The sequence below is a fragment of the Bactrocera dorsalis genome, chromosome 5, assembly GCF_023373825.1.
Source record: "Bactrocera dorsalis isolate Fly_Bdor chromosome 5, ASM2337382v1, whole genome shotgun sequence".
Lineage (NCBI taxonomy): Eukaryota > Metazoa > Arthropoda > Insecta > Diptera > Tephritidae > Bactrocera > Bactrocera dorsalis.
In genome coordinates this window covers 4,032,068-4,059,721 of record NC_064307.1, presented here as the reverse complement: position 1 = coordinate 4,059,721, position 27,654 = coordinate 4,032,068, and the positions used below count along the sequence as shown (strand labels likewise).

The 27,654-nt window shown below is 37.3% G+C and overlaps 5 protein-coding genes across 5 annotated transcripts; 2 read left to right on the top strand and 3 right to left on the bottom strand.

The window, feature by feature from the left end:
- On the top strand, positions 1-25,721 carry LOC105232649 (adenosine deaminase AGSA). Its single transcript, XM_011214422.4, has 4 exons — positions 1-340; positions 22,715-23,700; positions 23,910-24,092; positions 24,157-25,721. Exons 2-4 carry the CDS (start codon positions 22,879-22,881, stop codon positions 24,790-24,792), a joined length of 1,641 nt encoding a protein of 546 aa, XP_011212724.2. The 5' UTR covers positions 1-340; positions 22,715-22,878; the 3' UTR covers positions 24,793-25,721.
- LOC115065912 (jerky protein homolog-like) lies at positions 3,898-5,641 on the bottom strand. The gene is made up of 2 exons (XM_029549092.2): positions 4,835-5,641; positions 3,898-4,763 (listed from the first exon to the last, which is right to left on the bottom strand). The coding sequence occupies exons 1-2, from the start codon at positions 5,639-5,641 to the stop codon at positions 3,951-3,953; spliced, it is 1,620 nt and encodes a 539-aa protein (XP_029404952.2). The 3' UTR covers positions 3,898-3,950.
- On the bottom strand, positions 10,706-13,691 carry LOC105232648 (uncharacterized). The gene is made up of 8 exons (XM_011214421.4): positions 13,566-13,691; positions 13,420-13,497; positions 13,228-13,338; positions 13,045-13,155; positions 12,722-12,959; positions 12,292-12,589; positions 12,123-12,225; positions 10,706-10,984 (listed from the first exon to the last, which is right to left on the bottom strand). The coding sequence occupies exons 1-8, from the start codon at positions 13,572-13,574 to the stop codon at positions 10,877-10,879; spliced, it is 1,056 nt and encodes a 351-aa protein (XP_011212723.2). The 5' UTR covers positions 13,575-13,691; the 3' UTR covers positions 10,706-10,876.
- LOC105232647 (uncharacterized) lies at positions 13,718-17,558 on the bottom strand. Its single transcript, XM_011214418.4, has 17 exons — positions 17,370-17,558; positions 17,204-17,308; positions 17,057-17,140; positions 16,740-17,003; positions 16,535-16,588; positions 16,432-16,470; positions 16,278-16,370; positions 16,148-16,213; positions 16,023-16,076; positions 15,719-15,820; positions 15,608-15,643; positions 15,515-15,550; positions 15,344-15,460; positions 15,229-15,271; positions 14,854-15,166; positions 14,684-14,795; positions 13,718-14,626 (listed from the first exon to the last, which is right to left on the bottom strand). The coding sequence occupies exons 1-17, from the start codon at positions 17,472-17,474 to the stop codon at positions 14,522-14,524; spliced, it is 1,728 nt and encodes a 575-aa protein (XP_011212720.2). The 5' UTR covers positions 17,475-17,558; the 3' UTR covers positions 13,718-14,521.
- LOC105232646 (adenosine deaminase 2-A) lies at positions 17,558-20,711 on the top strand. Its single transcript, XM_011214417.4, has 3 exons — positions 17,558-19,505; positions 19,563-19,745; positions 19,809-20,711. Exons 1-3 carry the CDS (start codon positions 18,717-18,719, stop codon positions 20,400-20,402), a joined length of 1,566 nt encoding a protein of 521 aa, XP_011212719.2. The 5' UTR covers positions 17,558-18,716; the 3' UTR covers positions 20,403-20,711.
- Positions 25,722-27,654: the final 1,933 nt, after the last annotated feature.

The following is a 27,654-nucleotide window of genomic DNA, read 5'->3' as shown; positions in this document are numbered from 1 at the left end:
AGTTTTACTGCTGACTTCTGAGCATGAAAATGTGTTTTGCGCGATCGCTTTGGCGCTAGAATTTCGTTCTTTTGAAAAGAAAGAAAGAAACCAAATCGTTGACGATCACAACAAAGTAGATGTGTGCTTGTGTATATGTGGCGTGACTGAAAAAACATAACATAATACAATTTAAATAAAAGCGGCTGTTAATGACAAACAAATAGAATTAATAGCAACAAAAAAAATCGGCAGAAGAATTTAATTTGTTTATTATTATTAAAAGTAATTCTTCGAAAGAGTTTGTGATACTGAAAATATAACAAAAATAAATTAAGAAGTGTTAACAACAAATTTGAGAGTAAGTTGGGTAGTTTGTTGGAAAATTGATATAAACAAAAATATTTTTATAAAAAATAAAGTTAAAAATGTTTTTATTATATTTATACATATCTTTATGTATTTATGTGTCTACTTTTTAAATTTTCCTTAAATAAAAAAAAATATATTGTTTGCACAGCTTTTGCTAAGCTTAAAATCGACGCGTTAGCACGCATGCATGAAAGACTTCGTTAAATATTAGTTTAAAATAAAAGGAAATTAAAAATAAAAATGAATTTTAATTAAAAGTGCATATGTACATATATATAATATATAATCAGCAAAACAATTAATATAAATCGTACACCTTTCCTGCCAATAAAACGCGCAACTAACGGTTAAACGGTTAAAAACAAAAGTTTGTTTGCCAACAATTATTTGCCTTAGTTAGCAAAAGTAAAAACAAATACACATCTACAACAACAAACAATTATTACGCTCTTCAACGCTTCAGTGCACAGCGTTCGAACTGGCTTCGGACTATTTATAAATGTTTCATTTTGTTTTTGTTATTTTTTCTAAATTGTTAACACTTAAAAATGCAAAACATTAAAAACAAAAATATGAACTTGTGTGTGTGTGTTCTAAAATATTGAAAAGCTACAATTTCTATATGTGTAACTTGTTAATAATATTCGAAATGGGTTGTTTATGGCTGATAACGCTCGCACATATATACAATATATATAAATATCCATATACTCCACATACCATATGTAGATATACTAGGAACTTGGTGACTTGGTGTTTGATCTAGTATTTCAAGTTCGCAAAACATTTTTGAAACGTTCTCCCGCAAGCTGCTTGGTTCTTCAGCTGGCTGTTATAAGCATAATACCTGCCTTCAAAATTGCTATTTGGCTTCCTTACCACACATACACACATTCACTTTTAATTTTGTGTCTCTCTTTGTTTCGTTTGCCCTCAAAGTTGCTTCTCTTTGTTGATTGTTCCGTATGTAGATATTGGTGTGTTTAATCATGTCTTCAATAATCAGTCTGTTGAACAATGAACTTCTTATTTGTGTTCTCTGTTGTTGCTTTGCCTTGCTTGTTTTTTATCAACAACAGCTGTTGGGCGGTTGATAAAGAAGCAAAAATAACAACGCTGCATTGACACATACAGACATGTAAGTATGTATATACTCTTCATCGGTGCAGTGCATTTGTAAACGAGTGGCTGAATTATACTCATGTTGCATTTGCCACAGTATTTACTTACTTCAATATAGTATTATCTTACTGTAGTAGTATTATGATATTGTGTGTTCCATTTTTGTTATCGTCGCTTTTTTACATAATTGTAGAGTAATGGAAATTTAGTTGCTTTGCCTTTTTCTCTGTGAGGTCTCAATTCCAACAATGGTATTTGTCGGTATGGAAATAAAAATGAAAATATTAATACTCATTCTGATATTTTTGCTCCGAAGTTTACTTTCGTTCGTTTCATAGTACAATTCCAAGACTCATTTATCAGGTGAAGTCTTGTTTTTATCATCATAGTTAGATTAGGTTTAAAGATGAGGAATGCACCGTGATCTTAGGTCTATTGTGCCCTCTCCTAAATCACATAGACTCACCCAGCCCCAGCGCATTGATGAAGTCCAATAGACTACCGGGTGCTAGTGAGGTGATGCGACCCCTATCCGGAAACATGGATCCAAGGGCCTTAATCCTGCGTCTACAGACTGCTGTGCAGTCGATCAGCAGGTGCTCCGGAGTTTCAGGCTCCCTATTGCAGAACCGGCAGTTAGCGCAAGAGGATAGGCCCAAGTTATACAGATGCCTATTCAGCTTGCAATGGCCGGTATACCATGCGACCAGTAGCTTGAGTTTGTTCTTGGGAAGGTTAATTACAACTTTGAACCTGCTTAAGTTGTATCCTCCAATTAGCAACTTGGCATGTCTCATACCGTGTGTTTGTTGCCAATGCTCTTTCCTGCCCACTACTTCTTCCTTGCGGAGTAGCTCCTTTATGGTATGGGGACCTACCCCAGTAAAGGATTCGGGTCCTACCATCTTGGTGGAGGCTGCAGAGCGGGCAAGCTCGTCCGCCAGTTCGTTACCGGCTATACCTTTGTGACCAGACACCCAGATTAGGTGTACCTGGTTTTGTTCCGCAAGGCTGTTCAGCCTTTCCCTGCACTCCTGCACTAGTAGCGATTTGATCTCATAAGAGGAGATCAATTTTAGTGCCGCTTGACTATCGCTGAGAATGGCTTTTCGCTCATTGCAATAGTTGCGATGGAGGTTTATTTCTATACACCGACTCATGGCAAAAACTTCTGGCTGGAAGATGCTCGGGAACTCTCCCATAGGCATGGACAGCTTAATGTGTGGACGCACGATCCGTGCACCGATTCCCTCCGACATTTTCGAGCCATCAGTGTACCACCGAAACGTGCTATTCCTCAACATCAACTCGAGATTGGAGTCGTTCCACTCGTCCTTGCTGCCGAGGGTGACCTTAAACATAGTTAGACCGTCAGGTGTACGTAACCGGAATGAATTTGGTATTGAACCCTACCAATAATTAAGTAGCATTACTCCAATTATTTGGGGATGGTTTTCTGCCTCCATAACCACCAGCTTGACAATTTTATTTTCCAAAACAATGATACAATCCTCGAACAAATTCTTTAGATGGGAGCACTGAACTGAACGATCAAAAGCAAAGTCCCTGTATTTCTTATTTGTAAAGGGTATTATAGGCAAGTTAACATTTTTTTCTTATTTAATTTAAACTCATTATTAAAATCAGTAATACTTGACAGACATTTATACACGTGAGTATAAATATGGTTCTAAATAATCTAGCACTAAAAGCATGTAAAGTGATTAATGGGGTTCTGTAGACCAAGTTAATCAGTCATTTACCGTCTTGTTGTTAAGCGCTCTTTTGCGTTTTCCTCTTACTCCTCCTCAAACTGTCCATCGCGAGTAGCGAACCACTTGTTAACTATTCCACCTTTATTATCAATGAAAATATAATTGTCTAAAGGTGTTAATTTTTTAAGTGCACATTCATGTGTCTGTGTGCATCTTAACAAATATACCGATCTGCTTATGTACATAACTGTATAGATAAATATTTATAACACTCGGCTGGTTTAAAATGGACAAATAATCAAGTGGCTTGGCGGTTGAACACACGCATATACATACATACACTCACATGTGGTTGCACGCACTTTCTATAGACAGATAAGCTTATATGACATGGTTGGAGTTATGAGTGATAAATCATATGTGATTTCAACTATAAAAATAGCAGAATTGTTTTTAATATACATATGAATGTATGAATTTGTGTATGTCTCAAGTCTAAGCTATAATATCTAGCTAAGAATATCTACTTAAGCCATAAAGCATTTTTCAAATTTGCCTCAACTTGTTGAGTGTCAACATTTCAGAGCTTTATAAATACAGTATACTCTCGAAAAGTAAATCGATTGGTATTTTGGGTAATTTACTTGTTCGAATAATTTACTTTTCCAAATGTATACATAAATTATCTGTTTTTATAATATTAAATGCATTTTTAAACTTAAAAAATTCATTCATTTATTTGCTTCAATAAAACATATGGATTTACATGAAAAACATATTTACATTTACATACATACATATGTATTTACTATGAAGAGAAAAAATCTTGAATATTCTTTTGTTTTTTTCTTTTGCAATATATTTTCTGACCATTTTTGTACGACAATTCAATAAGTCTGACACCTGATTTGCATCGTTTTCATGTTTAAACCAGTGGATCAAGTTGTTTACGCTTTGAATTGCTTCCGCATATGTCACTTTGGGTTCCTGGCTGACTTCTTCTCCATCTGAAGTGTCTGACAAAATTTCTATTTCATCAGCAGTTTCTTTGTCGTCATTCCAGTTTTCAATGTCCTCACTATCAATTACAGTGTTATTACCCACCCTCTCCAACAATAATGACACTTCCTGGAGTAATTGAGCGTATTCGTCATTCACACTCGTTTCAATAAGTTGAGCCAATGGAATATTATCTTCCTCATCGTACTCATTATCACCCCACTTTCTTATTTTGTTCCAAGCGTTGATCAAGACGGTTTGTGGCAATTCGTCCCAAGCCGACTTTAGCAACATTATTGCGTCACGAATGGAATGTTGCTTTAATGTTAATGCAATGGTCAAATGTTTCTGTGCCATAATGTTGCATAAAAGTTTGCTTCTGTAGCCCAATTTAACTAGCCTTATCGGGTTTTGATCCATTGGCTGTATTACCGCTGTCACATTCGGTGGTAGAAGCATTGTTACAATGTTACCGTCATCAGACTTTAGCCGTTCAATTGGCTTATGAGCTGAACAATTGTCAACTAGCAACAATGCCTTATGTGGTAAATTATTTCCTGAGCAAAAAGTACGAACCTGCAATATTGTTAACATATAGTATTTTAGAAAATTAATAAAGCAAAGTAAAATTTATATTTATTATTTACCTGTTTAGTAAACGAATTGTGAAACCATTCAGAAAACAGTTGGGAGTTCATCCACGCTTTTTTAGAATTTACGTATTCCAATGGATTGTTGAATCCGGAAAAACAACGTGGATTTGCAGATTTACCAATCACCATGGGTTTCAATTTGTGGGATCCATCGGCATTTGCACACAGCATAAATGTTATCCTTTCTTTTAGTATTTTTCGGCCAGGTGCAGTCTTTTCAGTTGCTGCTACGAATGTGCGATCTGGCAGCATACGGTAAAAGAGACCAGACTCATCCGCATTGTATAACTGTGCCTCGGTTATTCCCATTTCATCCATTGTGGTCCGTAACTTGTGAATAAAAGGAGTTATTTCTGCTGTGTCACTCGAAAGTATTTCACCACAAATTTTAAGATTGCGAATGCCATATCGTTTCTTAAAGTTTGTCAGCCATCCATCACTTGCAGAAAACTGTTTTTGTGGGTAAAGTCTTGCAAACTCCGTCTTAGCAATTGATTTTAACATTGCGCCATTAACATTACAATTACGTTGTCTTTGCATCAAAAACCAATCATAAATTTTTTGTTCCAGCTCAATAAATTCTGGTTTATGCAGTGTTTTCCTGTTTAAATCACCATATGAATTTGAAACTGCTTCTAAAATTTCAAATCTCTTCTTCTTAATTTTTGTTATTGTTGCTTCACAAACACCATAATCAAATGCCAACTGTTTACCACTTACACCTTTGTCAATTTTTGCAATGATCTCTGTTTTTTGAACAAAGTTCAATCTCGTTTGTTTTATATTTTGCTTTTTTGACATTTTTTAGGACTTAAAATTTGCGTAATGACTATTCTTTTCAAGTGATGCATCAATAATAACTACAGCATGTAAAACAAGCGACGGGATACTCAATAAAAAGCGCAAATACAATATTATTTACCGTTACCTACATTCTCAGTAAAAAATGCAAAAAAAAAGGAATTTTAACGAAGCATCGTTACATATTGAAATATGTAGGTATGTACATATGTAAGGCAATAGCAAAACAAAAACATTGTAGCACAAAGAAATGAGGAACTAAAATGGTAAGTACATATGTATGTATATATCTCAAAGTAGGAAAGAGAGAGAGAGAAAGACGCGATAAACAAGAGAGTAAATGTTTTTGCAACATCGTAAAAAACACTGCTTGCTTCGTTTCGAATTTTTTATCACACTCTCTGAAAAGTAAATTAAAAAATTTACTTTTTCGAGGTGCATGTGTAATCTTAAAAGTGATTTACTTTTCCGCGATTATTTACTTTCTGAGAATTTACTTTTCGAGAGTATACTGTATAGTATTGAATAAAATTTTGCTTATAAATTATTAGCTATTTCAAAACGTTCAGTGAATTCTTATTAATCAATAAAAGCGATTACATTAGATGACAGGAATAAAGTTTTGAAGAAATTGTTCGATTTTTAATCAAAAATATTTATTTCTATTTTTTCTTTTATTATAAAGTTAGTATTTTGAAGGATGCATATATATTATAAAGCAATAATATAGGGTGATTTTTTAAGAGCTTGATAACTTTTAAAAAAAAAAAAAACGCATAAAATTTGCAAAATCTCATCGGTTCTTTATTTGAAACGTTAGATTGGTTCATGACATTTACTTTTTGAAGATAATTTCATTTAAATGTTGACCGCGGCTGCGTCTTAGGTGGTCCATTCGGAAAGTCCAATTTTGGGCAACTTTTTCGAGCATTTCGGCCGGAATAGCCCGAATTTCTTCGGAAATGTTGTCTTCCAAAGCTGGAATAGTTGCTGGCTTATTTCTGTAGACTTTAGACTTGACGTAGCCCAAAATAAAATAGTCTAAAGGCGTTAAATCGCATGATCTTGGTGGCCAACTTACGGGTCCATTTCTTGAGATGAATTGTTGTCCGAAGTTTTCCCTCAAAATGGCCATAGAATCGCGAACTGTGTGGCATGTAGCGCCATCTTGTTGAAACCACATGTCAACCAAGTTCAGTTCTTCCATTTTTGGCAACAAAAAGTTTGTTAGCATCGAACGATAGCGATCGCCATTCACCGTAACGTTGCGTCCAACAGCATCTTTGAAAAAATACGGTCCAATGATTCCACCAGCGTACAAACCACACCAAACAGTGCATTTTTCGGGATGCATGGGCAGTTCTTGAACGGCTTCTGGTTGCTCTTCACCCCAAATGCGGCAATTTTGCTTATTTACGTAGCCATTCAACCAGAAATGAGCCTCATCGCTGTAGACCATAAATCGGACGTAAAGCGCGAAAACACATTTCGAACCGAACACTGATTTTGGTAATAAAAATTCAATGATTTGCAAGCGTTGCTCGTTAGTAAGTCTATTCATGATGAAATGTCAAAGCATACTGAGCATCTTTCTCTTTGACACCATGTCTGAAATCCCACGTGATCTGTCAAATACTAATGCATGAAAATCCTAACCTCAAAAAAATCACCCGTTATGTAAAGACACTAGACATCTGAACCGGTTATGCTATTACCAATTCTTACCAATTTTTCTGTAATCTTTGGGAAACCAGAAGAATGTTCCTATGAAGCCTTATGCCGCTAGATGGCACTATAATCAGAATATGACAAAAAATTGTGTAGCTAAGGAAAGGAAAGAAATTTTTTTAAAAGATAACTCACCCAGACTATAGTCTTTGTGGCCCGATCATGTCCTTTATACCTTAAGGCAAGTGAAGCGTATCAATTTGGCTACATTTATTTTTATAAAAATTAATGTATACTATAAATAATCGGCTGATATTAGCGGTGAAGTGAATACCAATGTGTTTTTATTTACTAAGGTACTAGGGAATGAAGGGATGGCTCTAAGTAATAAAGTAATAACTCTACTTATAAAATTTTCGGATGGTGGTTTGTTCATTGTCAAAAAATATTAAATGGTATACAATTTTAGAAATGACCCAATTAAGGATCTTAACTTCTAAAACACATAAGCGTTTAATCCGCATCTTGCAATCTTGATCGCTTTCTTCTATAAAATGGAGTATGCAGAATGTGTTCTACAACTTTGCCTAAGAGTCCATGGGTCAAAATCCGCTTCGAGTCAGTGATTTTTAAGGCAAAAGTTTAAAAAATCTGAATTGTCGCTTGTATGGGATACATACATAACTTATCTGACCGATTTCGGAAAATGATCAATACTATATCAAAATGCACCTACGTATTAAATTAAATTTCATTAGGATATCTCAAAAACTGACGAAGAAATTTTTACAATCTCTAAAAAAATTTGCCTTCAAAATCATTGCCTCGAAATCGGTTTCATACCGTTTCTGGGTTTATCTACTATTCCAATGGCAAGATTTATTTTTGTTTTTGTTTTTTCCAAATTTTGGGGGATTCAATTGGCCTATTATATAGTAAAACATATGTACATACACTAAAAAGTATACATATGTATATTTATGTAGTTGAGGTAGCAGTTATAGTGACTAGCTTCATAAATCGAGCTGAATGCAATAAAATATAAATATAAAATAAATTGTAGTGAGATTAGTGCGCTTAGATTTATTGCGTGTAATTTTTCTTTATCAACTGAAGTGTTTCCTAACAAACGTTTATTTCGGACACACAATCAACTGAAATTACAATGTATTTACTTTTGTTTTTGTGTGTACTTAACATTGATAAGGCAAGTGCATGAACCGATAATAACAATTATTCGGCTGATTGAATGCATTAAATCATAAAGAAAGTATAAAAGCAAAGATAGTCTTATTCAATAAATGAAATCGTATTTTTGTGATTCACATCAACAGTTTGGAATGAGGCTTTTTATTGGTGGTTTGTTATGAGATTAAAGGTCAAGTTATAAATACAAAAATAATGGAAATATAATTTATGCATATGTACATATGTATACACAATGGTGAAATGAGTACTGCAGAAGAACTGAGTTGTAGTCATAATATAACGTAATTGAGTCATATGCCACTAAGTATGAGTGAGTGTGATGTGTTTCCAGTGCGAGCAGTTTCATAAGAAAATATGTGAAAACATATTTCAAGCGAAAGTAGAAACAATTCCATGTATGTACATAAATACAAGGTAAAATAACAGTAACATTATATAATGCTCTGTTTCATGGAGATTAAACGATATCTCCAAAGTGTTTATAAAAAGCAATGGATCCAAGAGGAGAAGTGATGGATGAACTGAAAAATTAGTGTTACATCAGTATAGTTGAAGCTTAAAGTGATATTTGATTACTTAGTATTACTAAACAACACTCGATTCCAATATGATTCAAACTCAAAACACGTATTTCACATGAGAAATGCTCCGAAGCATATATTCGACTGCTTCTCGATGCCGCTTTGTGAAATTCTTTTCATACAATCCCATCATGAAAACGCCAGCGTGGCCTATGTCGATTTGAATATGCCCGTCTATCTGTCTCTCGATTTTTGAGATATCGGTCCGTAATTTGCAGACGCTTTTTTCTCTCTAAGAATCATTAGTCAGAAAAATCTATGTACATATATCGGACCACTATAGCATATACTTAGCTCTCATATAGACAAAACGATCGTAATCAAGTACTTTTATGGAGGAATTTTTCATTTGATGAGGTATCTTCACCAAATTTGGCTTGGATTATTGTCCAAGGCAACTGCACAGTATTCGAAGAAACTGTTTAGATCGAGTTTTTATAGCATACACTTAGCTGGCATACAAGTACAGGCAACGCTTTAACATGAACGCTCGTACATGAATTATCAAAACTAAGTTCTTGAAGTTTTTTTAGGAATCTCTTGTATTTGTGAACAATATTATTGAAGCATGGGTGGAAACGAATTTAGCGTTTTTTCATGTTTTCAGATGCTTATTGCTCCAGCGTTAGATCGCATATATTAGTAGTATACTATGTAATGAGCTCGTTCGTGATTCTACTCTTACAACTCGTTTGCTTTCTAATCAGCATCAAATAGAATATTGTAATTCGATTTAAAAATGAGGAAAATAATAAAATTAATTTTTTCTCGAGAATCCCTCTTACCGCGGATATTTCGAGATGTTGTTGTTGTTGTATGTGCTTTGAACGCAAATGCTTGATATTTTCAATCACTTAGCTTGAAGACCGCCCACTGTAGCACGATTGAAGTAAAAATTTATAACTCATAAAAGTCATCATTTTGTAGATTCTTGTAATTAATATTAATTGCATTTGACAATAATAAAAAAATAACAATTATCATAAAATTTTTTGTACTATAATTGAAACCTGTTAATGCATGGAAATATTTACAATTTTTTTATGCAAATTTAAAATTGCACCTACCAGCACACAGGCGGACACACGTACAGTTATTTATTGTTATACTCATATTTTTCCGCTGATAGTACGATTCTTTGTGTCGTTTCATGTTCATACATACACACATATATATGTGCAGATGTATTTGTGCGTGTATAGGTGTGCTATTTATTTATTTGCTCTGGTCAAATGATTGGAAATGTTATATTTGTTGTTGCACTCGACTGCGGTGACGAACAGCAATTTCACACGCAATTAAACCGATCAACAGCTGGTCGTCAAGCCGCCCGTAAATCAATGAGTAATAAGCGATGGCAAATTTAAATTCAATTCGCCTCGTCTACATAACGGTGCATACAAGGCGCAGATTGCGACTCTGTATACCATAAATTTGTAGTTGTATGGCATATTTGTTGATTTCAGCGCACGAGCTCGTTTGGTGGTCGTTTGTTTGCTAAACCCTTTGCAATATTTGAAAGCGCTTTTCGCAACCCATTTTTGTTATTTTCAATATTTTTTATTGTTGACTTTTATTGAATATAGTTTTTAGAATTATCTTACTGTCTTTGCATGATGTCCGGCACATGGTGAATAGATCACTTCATTTAGTCTTTTGTTATCTTCGTGTTGCTCACGTCTTTTATTCTTTCAAACATAAAATTTTACAACAAATAAGAATTTTCAATATTAAATACATATTTCTAAATTAAAACAAAAAATAAAACGATAGCATTCTATTGCATATTGGGTCTCGTATTCCCCGTGTAGGCGGTAATTTTGAAAGAGCTGTTTGGCAGGCATGTACAGGTCTTATTGATTTGTGCATCCATGCTGAGCGCATTCTGTAATGGGAGTGATTTATATTACAATATTATAGCGCAATTCTTCATCAGTATTGCAGTCTCCGACACTTATTAATATATTGCATTTAGAGTCAGTGAGGAAGAGAAATCATTATCAGTATTGAAAAACGACATATGTATACATAAATGCTTTCGGTAAATAGGAAAATTTTCGATTAGAGTTTTTAGAACAGAGTTTTTACATTTCTGCAAAGTGCCTTTCAAAGTAAACAGGACTTTTTGAATCTAGCGCCCACTGGTGGCGCCATCTATATGTCGACTAGTGCGTTAGAATCTGCTATCTTTATCGGTTGTTCAGTGAGAATTTCATGACATTTCATGGATTGGAAGATATTGCGTTTTAAGTGTCAGTATGTTTGTGTTATCGGTGCGAAAATGAGCATCGAACAAAGAGTCAACATTAAATTTTGTTTTAAAATTGGTAAAATTTTTTCCGAAACATTTCAATTGATGGCGATGATTGCCTATTCCGTAGCAGAGTGCACGAGTGGTTGCAACGTTTTTAAGTGGTCGTGAGGACATAAATGACGATCAATGTCGGCCAATCAATATCCGCGATCACCGAAATTCCATCGAAACTGTGCTTGAATTCATCAAAAATCAGCCGAAATCATCATTGAAATTCACGGAAATGGAATTGAAAAGCTCCAAAACATCGATTTATCGCATTTTGACCCAACATTTGGGCTTACGAAAGGTGTTTGCACGGTTTATTCCACACAAATTGACTGACGACCAAAAATTCACATTTTTTAATCCAGATGCCAGATTGCAACACCAATACCGTTATAAAGGGCATGGATGTTAAGCCAAAGGTTCTATTAATCTTTGATGAGATAGTTTTGGTAGTTTATACGATGAGCTCCTTCAATCTATTTGGAGTCGTCGCAACCCCTAACTAATTACAAAAATACCACTCCATTTCGGACCTTCAGGGCTAAATGTGAAATTTCAATTGGGTAAAGAGTTTTAGCAAGTTTTGTCGCAGATGTAAGGATGAAGGGACCAATAAATCTTTGTCTGCATTAATTTCAGATTTCACAAGAAAGCGTTGAGTGTACAGTGTTTTTTGGTCACTGCAACATGATAGTTTTAAAAAGAGAATAAGTACTCTCACCATATCTGGATTCTCCAGATAGTAACACCTCTCCGCCTTCAAGAAGCTCGCCAGCGCTTCGTTAAGAGCCGTCTTGTACTTCTTATTGAAGTATTCGTCGACTCTGTATAAAAAATAGCCAGAAACGCATGAGCAACATTATTTGTTATTAAACAAGTTTAACACTCACTCGTCCAACTCGTTTGAACCACGTCGCGATGATCTTCTCTGCTCAGCATAGTTTGTCTCCTCGGCGAGCAAACAACGCTCCAATTCGACACGCATTGCAAACGCTTCCAAAAGTGAGATGGGCTCCACGGTGGGTAGCGTGCAGGGCAATGGATCACAACCAAATACCAGACGAAAGGACGCTTCATTGAAGTCCTGCTCACAGTCAATTGTACTCTGTATGGCACCTGGGCAGTACTGATCTTTAACCAAATTTTCCAACTGCAATTTCCGCATGCGACACTTGAACTCCACCTCGGCTGCAAAACAAACACCAAAGACACGTACAAGCACAGATACAGATGTGGAAATATGTTTGCGGATTAATTAACCACAGCACCCACACACCACCCATGTATGTATGTGCATTAGTCTATGTAGTAGCAACTTACGTGATGGTGTCTCCTCCTTCGTCGGTTGCGGCTTCGGTCTGCATGGCAGTGGGGGCTTGGGTGGCGGACATGTTGCTGTTGTGGTAGTTGTTGTTTGTGTTGGGTCCTGCGGTTTGCCGCAATGTGGGCAACAGCAACAACAAGATGCAGTTGAAGCTTTGCTTAGATTGTTGCAAGAATCTTGTATCAGGGATGCAGCCGAATGGCCACAGCTGTTGCGAGACATCCCGTACGTGGACTAAGTTTGAGGAAGAGTTCATTGTTTTGTCAGGATTGATGCTCATATTTGCAAGGCGTGTTTTTTTTGGTTGTTTCTAGCTCACCTGTGGCATTGATGATAGCATGCCAACGCCGGTGTCCAAGTCGTTCGAGCATATTTTCGGCATTGTGCTCGCGTTGAAACGTGTCGGCGATGAGGAGGCTGAGGTTGATAGCTGTGTGCGTGTATGGTATTAGAGCGGATTGATAATCAAGTGTACTGATTATGCGTTGTGACACGCACTCACCTTGCGGGTCGGGCAGCCGCAGTTGTCGTAGCTCGCACGTACGGCGGCCGCCGCCGCCGATGTGGAGGGTTCACAGCTGTTTCGTAGTGAAGCTGACTTTTGCTGTCGGAACTGTGCGAGAGAAGGTGGCAAATTTCAAATATATGCAAGTATGTCGAGAAGTGTACTGGTGCGTACACATACATCACCTACCTGAGGTCTGCAATCAAAGCCTCGCTGACTGCCGTTGCTTCGGAAACTCCGATTTGAGCTTCCTGTATTGAAGTAATTCTAGTGTAATATTAAAACGGTATATTTAATCGGCTTTTGAAGCTGTATTCAACAAGTTCTACACTTACTTCCACCATTCTACTAGGAATTTAGAATTTTGCTTGAACTTTCGCCTTTTATTCCACAAAAATTTCATTAAACTATTGTTGTTTTACTTATTTACATAATTATGTATATGTCAAACACGTTTTGGAAAGTGTTTATTTAATTTGAATTTTCGAAATATTTTGAAAAGTGTTGAGAACTGTATGAAAAATTGGAATCTATGAAAAGTTTTTGTCGAATTATGTGATTTGGATGGAGAATTTTGAGGAAAACCGAGGAGTTAACCGAACCGCAGGTTACTGCAGAGCTGACGAGCTGAGCACCCCAGCCCCCTAAAAATAGAGTGGGAATGAGCTTCGGTTTCTTCCTGCCTTCGCGGGAGCTTGATTAGCGCTGTCCAAAGGCCCTAGGTCGATAGTAAGAGATCCCGTAAGGGTTTTGCTAAAAGAAAACTAGTCTCTCCCTGGTTGTATGTGCTCTGACAGGACGGCAACGTCCAAACTATAAGGTTGAAAATCTTATCGTATAACAGTCGCAGAGGTAGTAACATCCTATCACCACGATTATCCACCCCTGTGAGATCTAGACTTAAATTTTAGAAAGCTCACATTTTCAGTTATTCCACTGAGTTGGTGGCCTAAGCAAATCTGCTTTGGTTTTAAGGCGTTTTGTCGACTTTTAAGATTGGATACAATAAGTCTATTTAATGGCTTCACAAAGGTCTATGTATAGTAGTCCAAGTGCGATTCCCATCTTGAGTAAAATGTCGTAAATTGATGTCATATAAAGTTTACTTACCTCCTGCAAACTTTAATGCCTATCCTGTGTTCTAATGTGTTTTCAGCCTTACTATTACACTAGAGTTGTAATCTCCCTCTTTGAGGAAAAATTCTAGTTTATTTATGTAAATAAGTTTACATATTCATAAATTGAGCGTCTATTATATTTCTTATCGCTTCTCTGCGTCATTCATATGAGCTCATTCTCTTGGCTTGGTTGTGCCTGTGAAGGCCTTTATGGAGATTGGTATGCCCGGCAAATCGGTACTGGTGCTTTCCATTGTCATACTCATTAGTGGTTGTTCCTGTAAAAATAAAAATTATTTAAATATATTTAAGTCAATATTTTATAATTTATTTACCGCCTGTGGGGATAGGAATGTGAAACCCTTTTCCGCTTTAAAGAGCTTCTCCAACGCCGCATTCAGATCGGTGTCAAATTTGCGTTTGAAGCATTTTTCAATTAGCGTACAACTAGCGTGATAAATATTAAATATTGTTTTAATTTCTGAACTAAGCATTACAAACGCACTCATCACTCGGTGGAGGCGGGGCATGTGTCTCCTCTTCTTCTGGGTGGTCTCTGGCATATGTTAAATCCTCCAACTTCTTTATCTGGCAACGCTCGTAATTGACTCTTATAAAGAACGCCTCGAGCAGCGTGATCGGTTCAATGCGCGGCAAGCAGTCGGGCAAACGCTGCTCGCCGAAGAATATATTAAAAGCGAGCGCATTGAAATCAACCGAACCATCGATTGTCGACTGTATAGCGCCCGGGCAAGTTTGATCCCTGACCAGTTGCTCCCATTGCTCGCGGCGTTTAATGCAAATGAAATCGTCTTCCACTGCAAATAAGTTTATTTAGCGCATAATTGTGGTTAATGTAATGCTTTCAGCGAATAATTACTGCGTCGTGGTATTTTAAAAAGTGGCAAGTCCCCGCATAGTTTCTATAAAAAGAAATTTGAAAATGAAATTGTTACGACATGCCGGCAACTGCATCAAACAATCCACCCGTTCACCTTAGCTATATCCGGGTGTAATGGCTTGCAGCGCGGTGGCGGCGGATAAGTCTTCTCATTAGTCTCGCAACCCTCACAAGGAATATTCTTATTTTTATTGGGACATTCATCGGTGGTCTATGGATACAAAAATTATAACAAAATAATTTTAAATGTTATAAAGAAATTTACCTCCGCCGTGTGGCATATGAGTGACTCATCAATATCCTAAAAATAAAAAATATTTGAATTTTCTAATATGGTGGCTCAATAAATTGAAAATACCGTTGGACATGATGGGGGTGTCCAAGCTTCTCGCATCTGGGTTATTTATATGGTTAGAAGAGGAAATTATTTCATGCTTTTTTAAGTATTGGAAATCGATGTCATACATACCGTTGGCAGCACGGAGTGATTTAGAGTAGAGTCTTGCATGAAGGCGGACGGCATACGGCCCGGTGGCGTAATCCATTTCGTGGCCATCATTTGCGGCTGTCTCTAGGCGATCAGTAATATTTAATACACAATTAATTATTCAGTATATCTGTTCCTAGCTGTCTTCGATTTGCCAAGCTTTGCAGAGTAGTGAATCGAACATACTATAACGCGCAAATATAGCGATTAGACAAATGGCGAATCGAAGACAGCTTTATTTTTGTAATACTACTTGGATTTCAGTTTGCTCATTGTTTTAAATTACCGTTACATTGAAGGGTTGTCCTGCCAGGCCCATGTAGGGTGTGCTGTTCATTCGCTGGAAGATTTAGAAGGGTATTTGTGGGAGCATTTGTATATGAAATTAAGTCCAACAATTACAACACTCACATTTGTTGGTGAATAGTGGCTGCGTCGCGGGGACTCGTACAGCACTTTAGACGTATCTTGCGAGTACTTCAAAGAAGGAAGAATTAATTTCTATGTAACTGAAGCCACAACAAACGCCGAAGATACATACCCTAGTCGATGTCGATGGTCTCGTGGACTGCCTCATTGGTGATGGCTGTGATATCGGCGGTGACCACATTGACATTGTCGGATCCCTGGTCGACTAAAAAAATAGATTGTATTGCAGAACTGGCGTAAATAAATACTCATATATATGGTGTTACCTGGTGGCGTGTCGGTATGCTGGGGTATTCATCATAGGACTGAAATTTATAAATATAAATTTGAGAAAAATTCTAAGTTTTCTATAAGTTGTGAATCATTTACCGAACGACGGCGTGTTGACTGTGAATATGGAGTACTCGTAACACCGGTATTGAGCTGTGTGTAAGAAAATGATAAAAAAAGTTATTTATTCAAATTTTTAAAATTTTCACGTTTTCCTAAATCGCCAACAACCTTCAAAGTCGTGAAGAACTCAAAGGGAATATGGGAAATTTGCAGAAGATATGTATATTGGTATTGAGCTTACCCCTGGCGGACAGAATGAGGAAAAATTCTGTATCCGCGATGATTGTTCTCTCTGTCTGTTGAAAGTGTCTGGACAAGGACAAGGCGTTGGCGGCGGACATGAGTAATTGTTTGGTGAACCAGCGCGCAAGCGAGCTGTTTGCCACTGCGTTGGACGCGGTGGCTCTGGCTGCAGTTCGTCGAAAACTATATTTGGATCCACTGATTCACAAAATTTTTTCAATTCCTCCTCTTCGCCAGTCAAATGATCATAACCAGCGCGCAGCTGAAATTCAAATGAAATGTGAAGAATTTTATAATTTTAAGTATAAAAAATACCCTCAACAGCTTCCCACGCTGCGAAGGCAAATCAACCATGCTCAAGCTACGAGTAAGGCCCTGATTCATGCTTTGCTCGGAACTCTGATAAAGCAAAAATATTTTGCATTCAATATTATATAATACATGAATATTATTTTTAATTACCGAGTTTGGTTTTTCTAGTGTCATGGGTTGAGCTGTCGTTATCGCCATTTGCTGGAAACCTGCGACGGGTGGCTTTCCCGGCCTCTGGTTCGGCGTGTCTGAATACTGTCAAAGGCATTGGAAATAAATATTTCGCTCCACTTATACTCCAAATTCAAATTTTTACCTTCTCAAGTTGTTGTGGTTGTTGTTGATGTTGTGTACCTACATTCATATTGTAGGTGTTCAGATCTAAAGCCTGTAGATCTCGCTGCTGCAGAGTACGTCGCATGCGCCTTCGTTGTTTGTGGTTTCACTAGCTCTCTTTGGAAACAATTAAAAAATGTGCTATTTTATTAATTCCCTTAAATCAGTCTAAACCAGAAGTTTCGAAGCCGTTGAGTGTGGAAATGTTATAAAATGTTCGATTATAAAAATATATAAAAGTTTTCTAAAGGCGTTTATATTTTGTGAAAATAACGTTTATTTAAAAAAAATTTGAAATGTAAATTTCACTGTCAGTGTATATTTTTCACTATTGCATCATCTCTTTCGTGTAATATTTTTACAAATTGTTGGGTACGTTCGAGGTTTGAAAAATGTAAATTGGTTTGAAATCGTTTGAGAAAGTTGACATTCAAGTTCAGCATTGGGATCGTAGTTAAAAGAGAGATAAACGTAATTGAAGTTGGATTGCCAGGTCAATATATCGCATCAAACAATGGTTTTATTGAGAGAACACTTCAGTAAGCAGATAATTTGACGTTTTGGGCCATGGGCTGTGGGGATATGTAAAGTCCAAAGTCTATGTGAACAATCCCGCTTTAATTCAAGCCTCGGAGAAAAATATGACGCGTATCATTCGCCAGTCATGGAAGATTGGACTAAATGGATGCACCATCTAAAACCTTGACGCGGCCAGCATTTGAAAGAGATAATCTTCAAAAAATAAATGCCAAAAAATTTTCTTTCGATAGATAATAAACATTCCCATTAAATTTGAAAAATTAGGGAACCTCGAAGTTAATCACCTTTTACAAATCTCAGGGTCGGTTCGGCACTAGAAAGTTATCACAATCCCCATTATAGCACTTTTAACAACTTATGCAACGTTTGAACGTGTCAATCTCTTTTAATTTCCCGCGTCTAAAAAATTAAATGATGTACACACTGTTTTCGTTGTCATCAAAGGTCTTTTCAAATGCTGCAATTTAGTTATTTCCAAACGAAATACGAGAAAATTTATTGAAAAAAAAATTAAAAATTAAAGAAAGAAAATTATAAGTTGTTTAAACAAAAAATAAAATAAATTATTGTGAATTTAAATGTTGCGTATTAAATAACACAGCTTTGCTGCCGCTTATCAGTGACGCCAACATTTGTTATAATTTCGAGCTCGGTCTGATTAGTGAGAGTTTAAGTAAATAAACTAGCGCACAGCCAAAGCTACGAGAGTGAGCTTACGCGGCAAACTCAACTCATTCGTCCAAACTTATGTAGTTAGTTTGTGAACATCGCTTGAGCAACTGTGACCATGGCGAACCTGCGCTGGATTAGAAATCTCGCAATATTCCTCATATTGAGCAATTTTTTGGTATTTGCGCTGTTGCTGGACCTGTCGGCTTTGCATGGCTACGCGCAACTTGCCGAACGAGTGCGCATCTATGAAACAATGCGCGCCAATATCTTGGAGAAGGAGTCAAATAATCAACTTGGCGGACGCGTGTTGCTTAATGCCAAAGAACGCGTCGTCAATGAGTTGATCATGTTGGAGAAGCAGCACGAACTGGAGTTGGGTTTGAAAAACATAAGCCATTTTCAGGTGGCACAGCACTTTTTCCGCTCATTTGAGAAAATTGGTAATACGACGCTCTTTCAAAACCTAAAAACGATGCCAAAAGGTGGTGTCTTGCATGCGCATGATATGGCGTTGTGTAGCAGTGAGTATCTGCTATCGCTGACCTATCGTGAGCATTTGTGGATTTGTGTAGCAAAGAGTGAGACGCAAGAGTATAAGATGTTACGCTTCTCTTTGCTGCAGCCACAGCACGAAGAGTCGTGCGAATGGTCATTGCTGAGCGAATTGCGACAAAGTGTGCTTAGCGATGCTGTCGATAAGAAGTTGCTGGCGCAGTTGACTATGTATCCCCTAGAACATTTTCCAAACGAGGATACAGTCTGGAAGCGTTTCCGCAGCATATTTCGGCTCGTGGTGGGGCTGCTGACCTATGCGCCAGTGTGGAGCGACTACATTTATAAGGCGTTGGAGGAGTTCTATGCAGATGGCGTGCAATATTTGGAAATTCGTTCCGTCTTGCCGATAGTGAGTGTGTTACCGTTGATCACTTGACTGCTTCTAGCTTTTTTTTTCTCTCATCAGTTGTATGATTTGAGTGGCGGTAACTACACCCTTTTGAATACGACACGTGTAATGCGCGATGCTGATTTGCGATTTCGCGCTTCGTATCCAGACTGGATTGGCTCGCGCCTGATTTACGCACCGACAAGAAAAGTGTCCGACGCTCGTTTCGTAGAGTATTTGGGCAATGCGTTGCTACTGAAGGTAGGGAATATAAATTTCTGGCGCAAAATCGCTATTAAAGCGCATTACTTTGCTTATCCATAGTCTCATTTCCCTGATTACTTCGCCGGTTTCGATTTGGTTGGTTGGGAAGATGAGGGTCGGCCCTTACATGACTACGCTCGCGAGCTGCTTGCTCTGCAAGACGAAATCCATTTCTATTTTCATGCCGGCGAAACAAATTGGTATGGTACCAACACCGATGAAAATCTACTCGACGCCGTTCTTCTCGGCACGAAACGCATTGGACATGGTTTGGCGCTGCTTAAGCATCCCGAAGTATTGCAGTTGGCACGTTTACGAAACGTTGCAATTGAAATAAATCCAATATCCAATCAAGTACTGCAATACATTGGCGATTTGCGTACACATCCCGCCTCTGTGCTTTTTGCTGTCAATTATCCTGTGGTCATTGCATCAGATGATCCCTCATTTTGGAAAGCCACTCCGCTGACGCACGATTTTTATATGGCGTTTATGGTTATCGCTTCGCGAAAGGCAGATCTTGGCCTGTTGAAACAGCTAGCTTCAAACTCGATTACTTACGGTGCCTTCAGTGGCAATGAGCGCGAGGCAGCTTTCGAAAAATGGCATAAACGTTGGAACCAGTGGATCGACAATATAAATACGAAATTGTAATGAGTGCGTGTATAAGTAAAATTTTTTATGTAAAAATCGTAAATTTCCGTGGTGAACAAAAATAAAAATGAAGTGGTGAGATTTCGACCAAGAAAGTGGCTCGGCTCTTTTGGGTCTTATAAACTAAGTGTTGTGTTTTTTCATTCGAGAGATATTGTATCGCTTATTGATGTGATATAATATCATATGACTGAAATAACGCGATGTGATCACGATATGTTTGTATGGCGTCAGTTATTATTTTGCTGTTCGTTGTAACGTTGTATATGTTGTTAGTCTCATATGTGCCGTGGGGATTAATAATGTGCTGTAACTTCAAGCACTGAAGTGATGTGATGTTTAAGAGTTTAAATGTTTTGTAATCGAAACAAATAATGTGATGCTATGTTTTGAGCTGCGATGTTGTGATGTGAGTTGTGAATATTGGAGAGGTGATGTAACATCACATGTTTTTCAGAAATGCAATGTGTTGTTTCTTTGGTAATATTTAATGTATAAATTAGAGCTCTTAGTATTCGACTGACCGGATAGTGTATTATTCGAATAATAGTATTCGGTTTGCAGTATTCGGATAGACGTAAGTCGTCATTTATTCGATTAACCGTTCGTTATCGAATGATAAACGATCATTCTTTATACTCTCGCAAGAAAGTTGCTAAAGAGAGTTTTATAGTTTTGTTCACATAACGGTTGTTTGTAAGTCCTAAAACTAAAAGAGTCAGATATAGGGTTATATATACCAAAGTGATCAGGGTGACGAGTAGAGTTGAAACCCGGATGTCTGTCTGTCCGTCCGTGCAAGCTGTAACTGAAAAATTGAGATATCATGATGAAACTTGGTATACGTATTTCTTGGTTCCATAAGAAGGTTAAGTTCGAAGATGTGCAAAATCGGCCCACTGCCACGCCCACAAAATGGCGGAAACCGAAAACCTATAATGTGTTATAACTAAGCCATAAATAAAGATATCAAAATGAAATTTGGCACAAAGGATCACATTAGGGAGAGTCATATTTGGACGTAATTTTTTTGGAAAAGTGGGTGTGGCCCCGCCCCCTACTAAGTTTTTTGTACATATCTCGGAAACTACTATAGCTATGTCAACCAAACTCTATACAATCGTTTCCTTCAGGCATCTCCATATACAGTTTAAAAATGGAAGAAATCGGATAATAACCACGCCCACCTCCCATACAAAGGTTATGTTGAAAATCACTAAAAGTGCGTTAACCGACTAACAAAAAACGTCAGAAACACTAAATTTTACGGAAGAAATGGCAGAAGGAAGCTGCACCCAGGCTTTTTTTAAAAATTGAAAATGGGCGTGGCGTCGTCCACTTATGGACCAAAAACCATATCTCAGGAACTACTCGACCGATTTCAATGAAATTCGGTATATAATATTTCCTTAACACCCTGATGACATGTACGAAATATGGGTGAAATCGGTTCACAACCACGCCTTCTTCCAATATAACGCTATTTTGAATTCCATCTGATGCCTTCTCTGTATAATATACACATTAGGAACAAATGATGATAGCGGAATAAAACTTTACACATACATATATATAACTTTTCAAGGTCCCTTATATCGAACACGAAGAACTCAGTGCCTAACCTAACCTAATTTTTCACCGAAAATATCGGTAAATCTCTCAGAATTTAATTCTAATTAATTTTACAGCAAAATAAAAAAATATGTAAATGACGGATAATGAAATCTCGATTATCACTTTATCATGCGAGAGTATAAAATGTTCGGTGACACCCGAACTTAGCCCTTCCTTACTTGTTTTTTATATTTTTTTGGAAAAAACTATGCATATATATGATATTGTTTATTGAAACTTTGCAGTACTAGTGGCATTTTACAAATTTAAAACATGGAAAAAATGTTTAGTGAGGTGATTAAGTCATAGCCGATTGACCCTCTCCAAAATTGTGTGACTTCCCTAATAGTTACAGTATTGATAAAGCTAAATTGTTGCCAAATCAATTAATTCATCCAAAATAACGCTCATCAATGGAAATTTCTTTCTTGGGGACATTTTTGGTCGAACACTTGGCTGAAAGGCTTATGAGCCACAATCTAATCTTGTTATATAAGCTTACTTAATACATAAGAAAGTACCTATTAACGCAATGTTTATCTTATCGACAAGTAATATATTCTGCTCTGCCTACCAGTGTTTATCATCGACCCTCGAAGTGGTTTTCAAAAGTGTACACACATACATATATATGTTAACTGGCCGATAAGCCGGCATAAGCCTGAACTAAAATACTACCAAAATTCTTTCATTTATAGATTACCGTCACACTTCAAACGGACGTGTTAAATTAGCAGCGCTCTTGGCGATAACTTCCCAGTACGCGTTTGAAAGGCGTGCAACGTGGACGTCAATTACGGGAAGTGCTCCATAAAACAATTGAGTGGCCTTGGAGTAGTTTTATTGGAGGTCAGCTGTCGAAATGTTTCGAATTTTGCGCTTAGCGCTTGTCGCGTGTCTCTGTAGCGTCGTTTTGGCGCGCTTCCATACTCGCAGCCAATTGGCCGCATCGCATATGGCAGCCTATGCTTATAGACCTGATGGCAATGCACGCAATAATCGTCCGACACCGGAGGCTTACAATGCTGAACGCAGCACATTCTTTCGCTATGAGGAGTCCAGGGGATTGGGCGCAGAGATTGAGTTGAATGATCGCGAACTACTTGCCAATCAAATCATTATGGCAGCCAAAACGTACGAGTATGAGGAAGGAATTGTGACGCCGCATCTCTTCAAACCGTCAAAACACTTCTTCAGCGTATTGGAGGACATCGCTAAGACACCGCTATTTGGGTACCTGCAGGCGATGCCAAAAGGAGGTGTGCTGCATGCACACGATACAGCTATGTGCAGCACAGATTTTTTGATCACGCTCACGTATCGTGAGAATTTGTGGGCTTGTGAAAGTAGCGGTAGTTTGGAGGTGGTATCTTTGCGTTTCGCCAGAACTAAGCCGACACTTGCGGTCGATGGTAAGGATTGTGTATGGACGCTGTTAGCAGAGATACGTGCTAGGCATGGCGCTGCAGCAGTGGACGACTTTTTGCGCGAACATCTCACTCTGTACCCGAAAGAGAAGTTTTTGGACAATAATGAGGCATGGGCGAGCTTTATGGAGATATTTTCCTTGTTGGATGGTATGATTACTTATGCCCCCGTTTGGGCGGATTACTATTACAATGCGTTGAAGGAATTTCGTGCGGACGGCGTGCAATACCTGGAATTCCGCAGCACACTGCCACAGGTTTGTGTTTATTTTTCGTCTTTATGTGACAAAGAGGGTTCATTGTTACCGACTCGACATAAGAAGGGACTTTTGGTTAGCTAGATGAAATCTTATGATAACAAAATATTTCTTTGAGTAGTTCATATTTTACAAAAATAACAGATACCTTATCTATTTGACAAAACACCGATCTAATAACGCTTCTTGTTATAATATATTTTTAACAGCTTTATGATTTGGATGACGGAGAATATACTGAACTCGACACGGTGCGCATCTACAAGGAAACGCTGGAAAAATTTATGAAAGAATATCCGGACTTCATCGGCTCGAAAATGATATATGCGCCCATAAGAAATGCAAGTCCCGAAACGGTTGAGCAATACATTCGTATCTGCGTCGAGATCAAGGTAAGAATTTTCAAACCTTTTCACCTTTTAAATATTAAAAGAGAAAAAATCTCGCCACTTTTAGGCCACATATCCCGACTTCGTAGCTGGCTTCGATTTAGTTGGTCAAGAGGAGCTCGGCCGGCCACTGAAAGATTTCATACCGCAATTACTTAGCGTACCGGCCGACATTGATTTCTACTTCCACGCCGGGGAGACGAACTGGTATGGTGCTGCCGTCGATGAAAACCTTATTGACGCTGTCTTGCTTGGTACTAAGCGTATTGGACACGGCTTCGCGCTCACCAAACATCCGCTCGTCTTGCAGGCGCTAAAGGAGCGCAACATTCCCGTCGAAATTAATCCCATATCAAATCAAGTCTTGCAACTGGTCAGCGACTATCGTAATCATCCCTGTTCACATTTGTTTTCCGACAACTTTACCGTTGTGATCTCATCAGATGATCCATCATTTTGGCGTGCGACGCCACTCTCACACGATTTCTATATTGCCTTCCTGGGTATCGCGTCAGCGCATGCCGACATGCGTCTACTGAAGAAATTGGCGATTAACTCGTTGGTGTACAGCGCCTTAAATGAGCAGCAAAAGGAGGTAGCGCTACAAAAATGGCAATCGCAATGGGATGAATTCATTGAGAAGATCATCCAGGGCGACACAGATGGCGCTGCTGGCCGGTTGCAGACGAATCGGATCGATTGACTAGCACGGGTGGTGGCGACGTTCATATTGTTGCCCGCTGTGCGCATGCGTTTGATGGGTTGGCTGTAAGATTTGTCGTGTGATGAGCGGCAAAGAAGAATGATAGAATGATGGGGAAAGGGAAGCGCATGTGTAGTGGCGACAATAGCGTCAGTCGGTTCTTAAACATGTGTGTATATATTTATATACATAACAATGCTTATTTCAAAGCAATTATTTTTATGACATGAAGAGATTCTAAAGCAGAGTTAAATTTAGATTTAGCACTGTTTACAAAGGCATTGTATCTGATATCGGGGACTGCCGTCCAAGCTAGTTAGTTTTCTTATTTACATGGAACTCGTGGCCTCGAAGCTTGAAAGCATTACAAAAGTTAAAGCGTTGAGTATTAGGGTGACATTCCAATGAAAATAATTATTTCTTTATATACTTATATATCTCATTAGGAAAGAAAGCAGCTAGCTGTAGATAGTCTGCATTCACTATAAATAAGGTCATTTCCTAGAATTTGCATTATTTAAAGCTTTTCAGCAATAAACAGGGAGTTAAAATTTAGAAAGCATATAAGCTAATTGATGAGGTTATTTAAGCTAATAATGTAAGAATTTTAGTAATTCTAAAGTATTTTTATAAGTATTGAAATGTTTATTTTCTTGATTAGAAAAGTAATATTATAAGTAAACGTCGGCTTAGTAGTCTCTAAAACCAAGCAAAGTGCAGAACGATCAGCTCATGATCGGACTTGGGTATTTAAAAATATGTATTTATATTCGTAAATTATATTAAGGTAATCTAATTTTATATGCAAAGCTCAAGGTCTTCTTGATACTGCTTTGCTTATTTAGTTATAGGCATATAATATTTTTATGTAGAAATTTATGTATAAATATTATATATTGACAATGGGTGCCTTTCACAGCATTTCCGCACATATATTTTCCAATAGTAAAGTTTTTTAAAATAGTGAATAAAAAAATAAAAAATAATTAAGGTTAGAACGTAAGGTATTTATACAAGTAGTATTAGGCAATCATAGGTTAAGAGTTCGATCCTAACAAGGATATCACAATCATACATTTAATAAAAATTTATTTTAGAATTAAACTATTTGTACATCTTTCTTTTGAAATTATTTTTGAAACAATGAAATGTATGTATGAAAATGTATTCTATTCGAAATTCGGATCTAATTTATAATTATGCGAAAGTTGTACCACCCTGTGCCAGAATAAATACGTACAATTTTCGTTTTTGCTTTCTACAACTCAAAAGCTATCGAATATTTTATCCGAAAATTGGCTTGAAAATCCGAATTCGAGTTGATTTTTTTTCGAATCGAGTTACAGAATAGGCCCCCAGGAAATAAGAAAAGACTTCGGCAACGAAATTACTGTATAATATCCTTCACAAGTCCATTTTCTTATAGTATAAAAAGGGTATAAAAAATATTTTCCTTGACTATACTACCAATGCATGGCAGATGTATGCCATAGTTATCTGATATCAAAGGATCCGATAAATGTGGAGCTGCATAACGAGAAAAGGGCATGCGCAAAATTTAAGATCAATAGCTGCAAAACTGAGGGACCAGTTCGCTTATATACAGACAGGCCGACAGATATGGCTAAATCGACTCATCTCGTCACGTTGATCATTTACGTATATATTTCAGATGGTCTCCACGTTTCCTAATGGGTATAAAAAACATCGTGGCAATCTTGATATAACCCGTTCAGGGAAGATCAAGTATGGAGTTTCAACAGTATCTCAAGGATGTTGGAACATAAGAAACATTAAAAAAGAAGTTGGCATAGATTCCCATAACTGATAAATTTTGACCAGTTAATGAAAACGATTACTGCATATTTCGTAATAAGGAGGTTTTATCCACTTGCTAGAAATCAAGGATGTTCGGGGTTTAATAAATATATCTTGAGACCAAGAAAACATGGAAAACAAAAAATTTATTTAACTTACCAAATCATTCATGCTTTCGAATTGTTATCGATTAGTCGACATTGCTTTTGCAAGTGGAGAAGAGAGAAAAGTCTTTTCGTCTACTGGAAGCCTTGGCGCGTTAGTGTAATAAATAAGCTTACCGACAGCTGTATATCCGTTAGTAAGTAGTTTTGTTGTAAATATCTCTAAGTAGGTTTCGTTGCAAATTTGAGACATTTTCTACGAAAATTTTACAGCAAATATGAGAGACTAAACTTGTAGTAAATCTAATTATATTGTATATAGGCATAAGTACATATATAATTCTCACAATGTTCATAGCTGTAAATCAGTCAGTCTTATCTCACATTCAAGGAGTCTACTTTTTTATTTCGAAAAGGCGAACAGCTGTTGATAAGCTGATTAGTAACCATTCTGATTTACAGATTTAGTGGCGACATATTGGAGAAGCTTTGCAGGGGATTATACATATTAAATAGAAAATAACGATTTTAAATTAACTACACGATTCTTATCAGCAATTAAGCCTGCATACGCCCAGAGTTTTGATTATTTACTTAGCAACATGATTGTTTCCAGGTGTTTTTACTGATTTTTCATATTTTTTTCAGCTGTTGTAAATTATTTGTACGATTTTCGGATATTTCTACGTTTTTAATCGGTTGCTACTTAAGAGGAACACTGCATCGGCTTCGAAACAGTTTAATTGAATGCATTCGACAACGAAAATCCACAAATTGAAATTTCTGCCCATACGCACAGCAGCACTTAAGCGCTCTGAAGGAATTAGCAGTTTTGCTTTCCTTCCTCAAAATTTGTAACATTGAACTCTCCATCGTTTGGCATGGCCTTTGAGCTGGGAAGTAGTCGAGTCGTTGCGGCCGATTGACCACACAGCTGTGG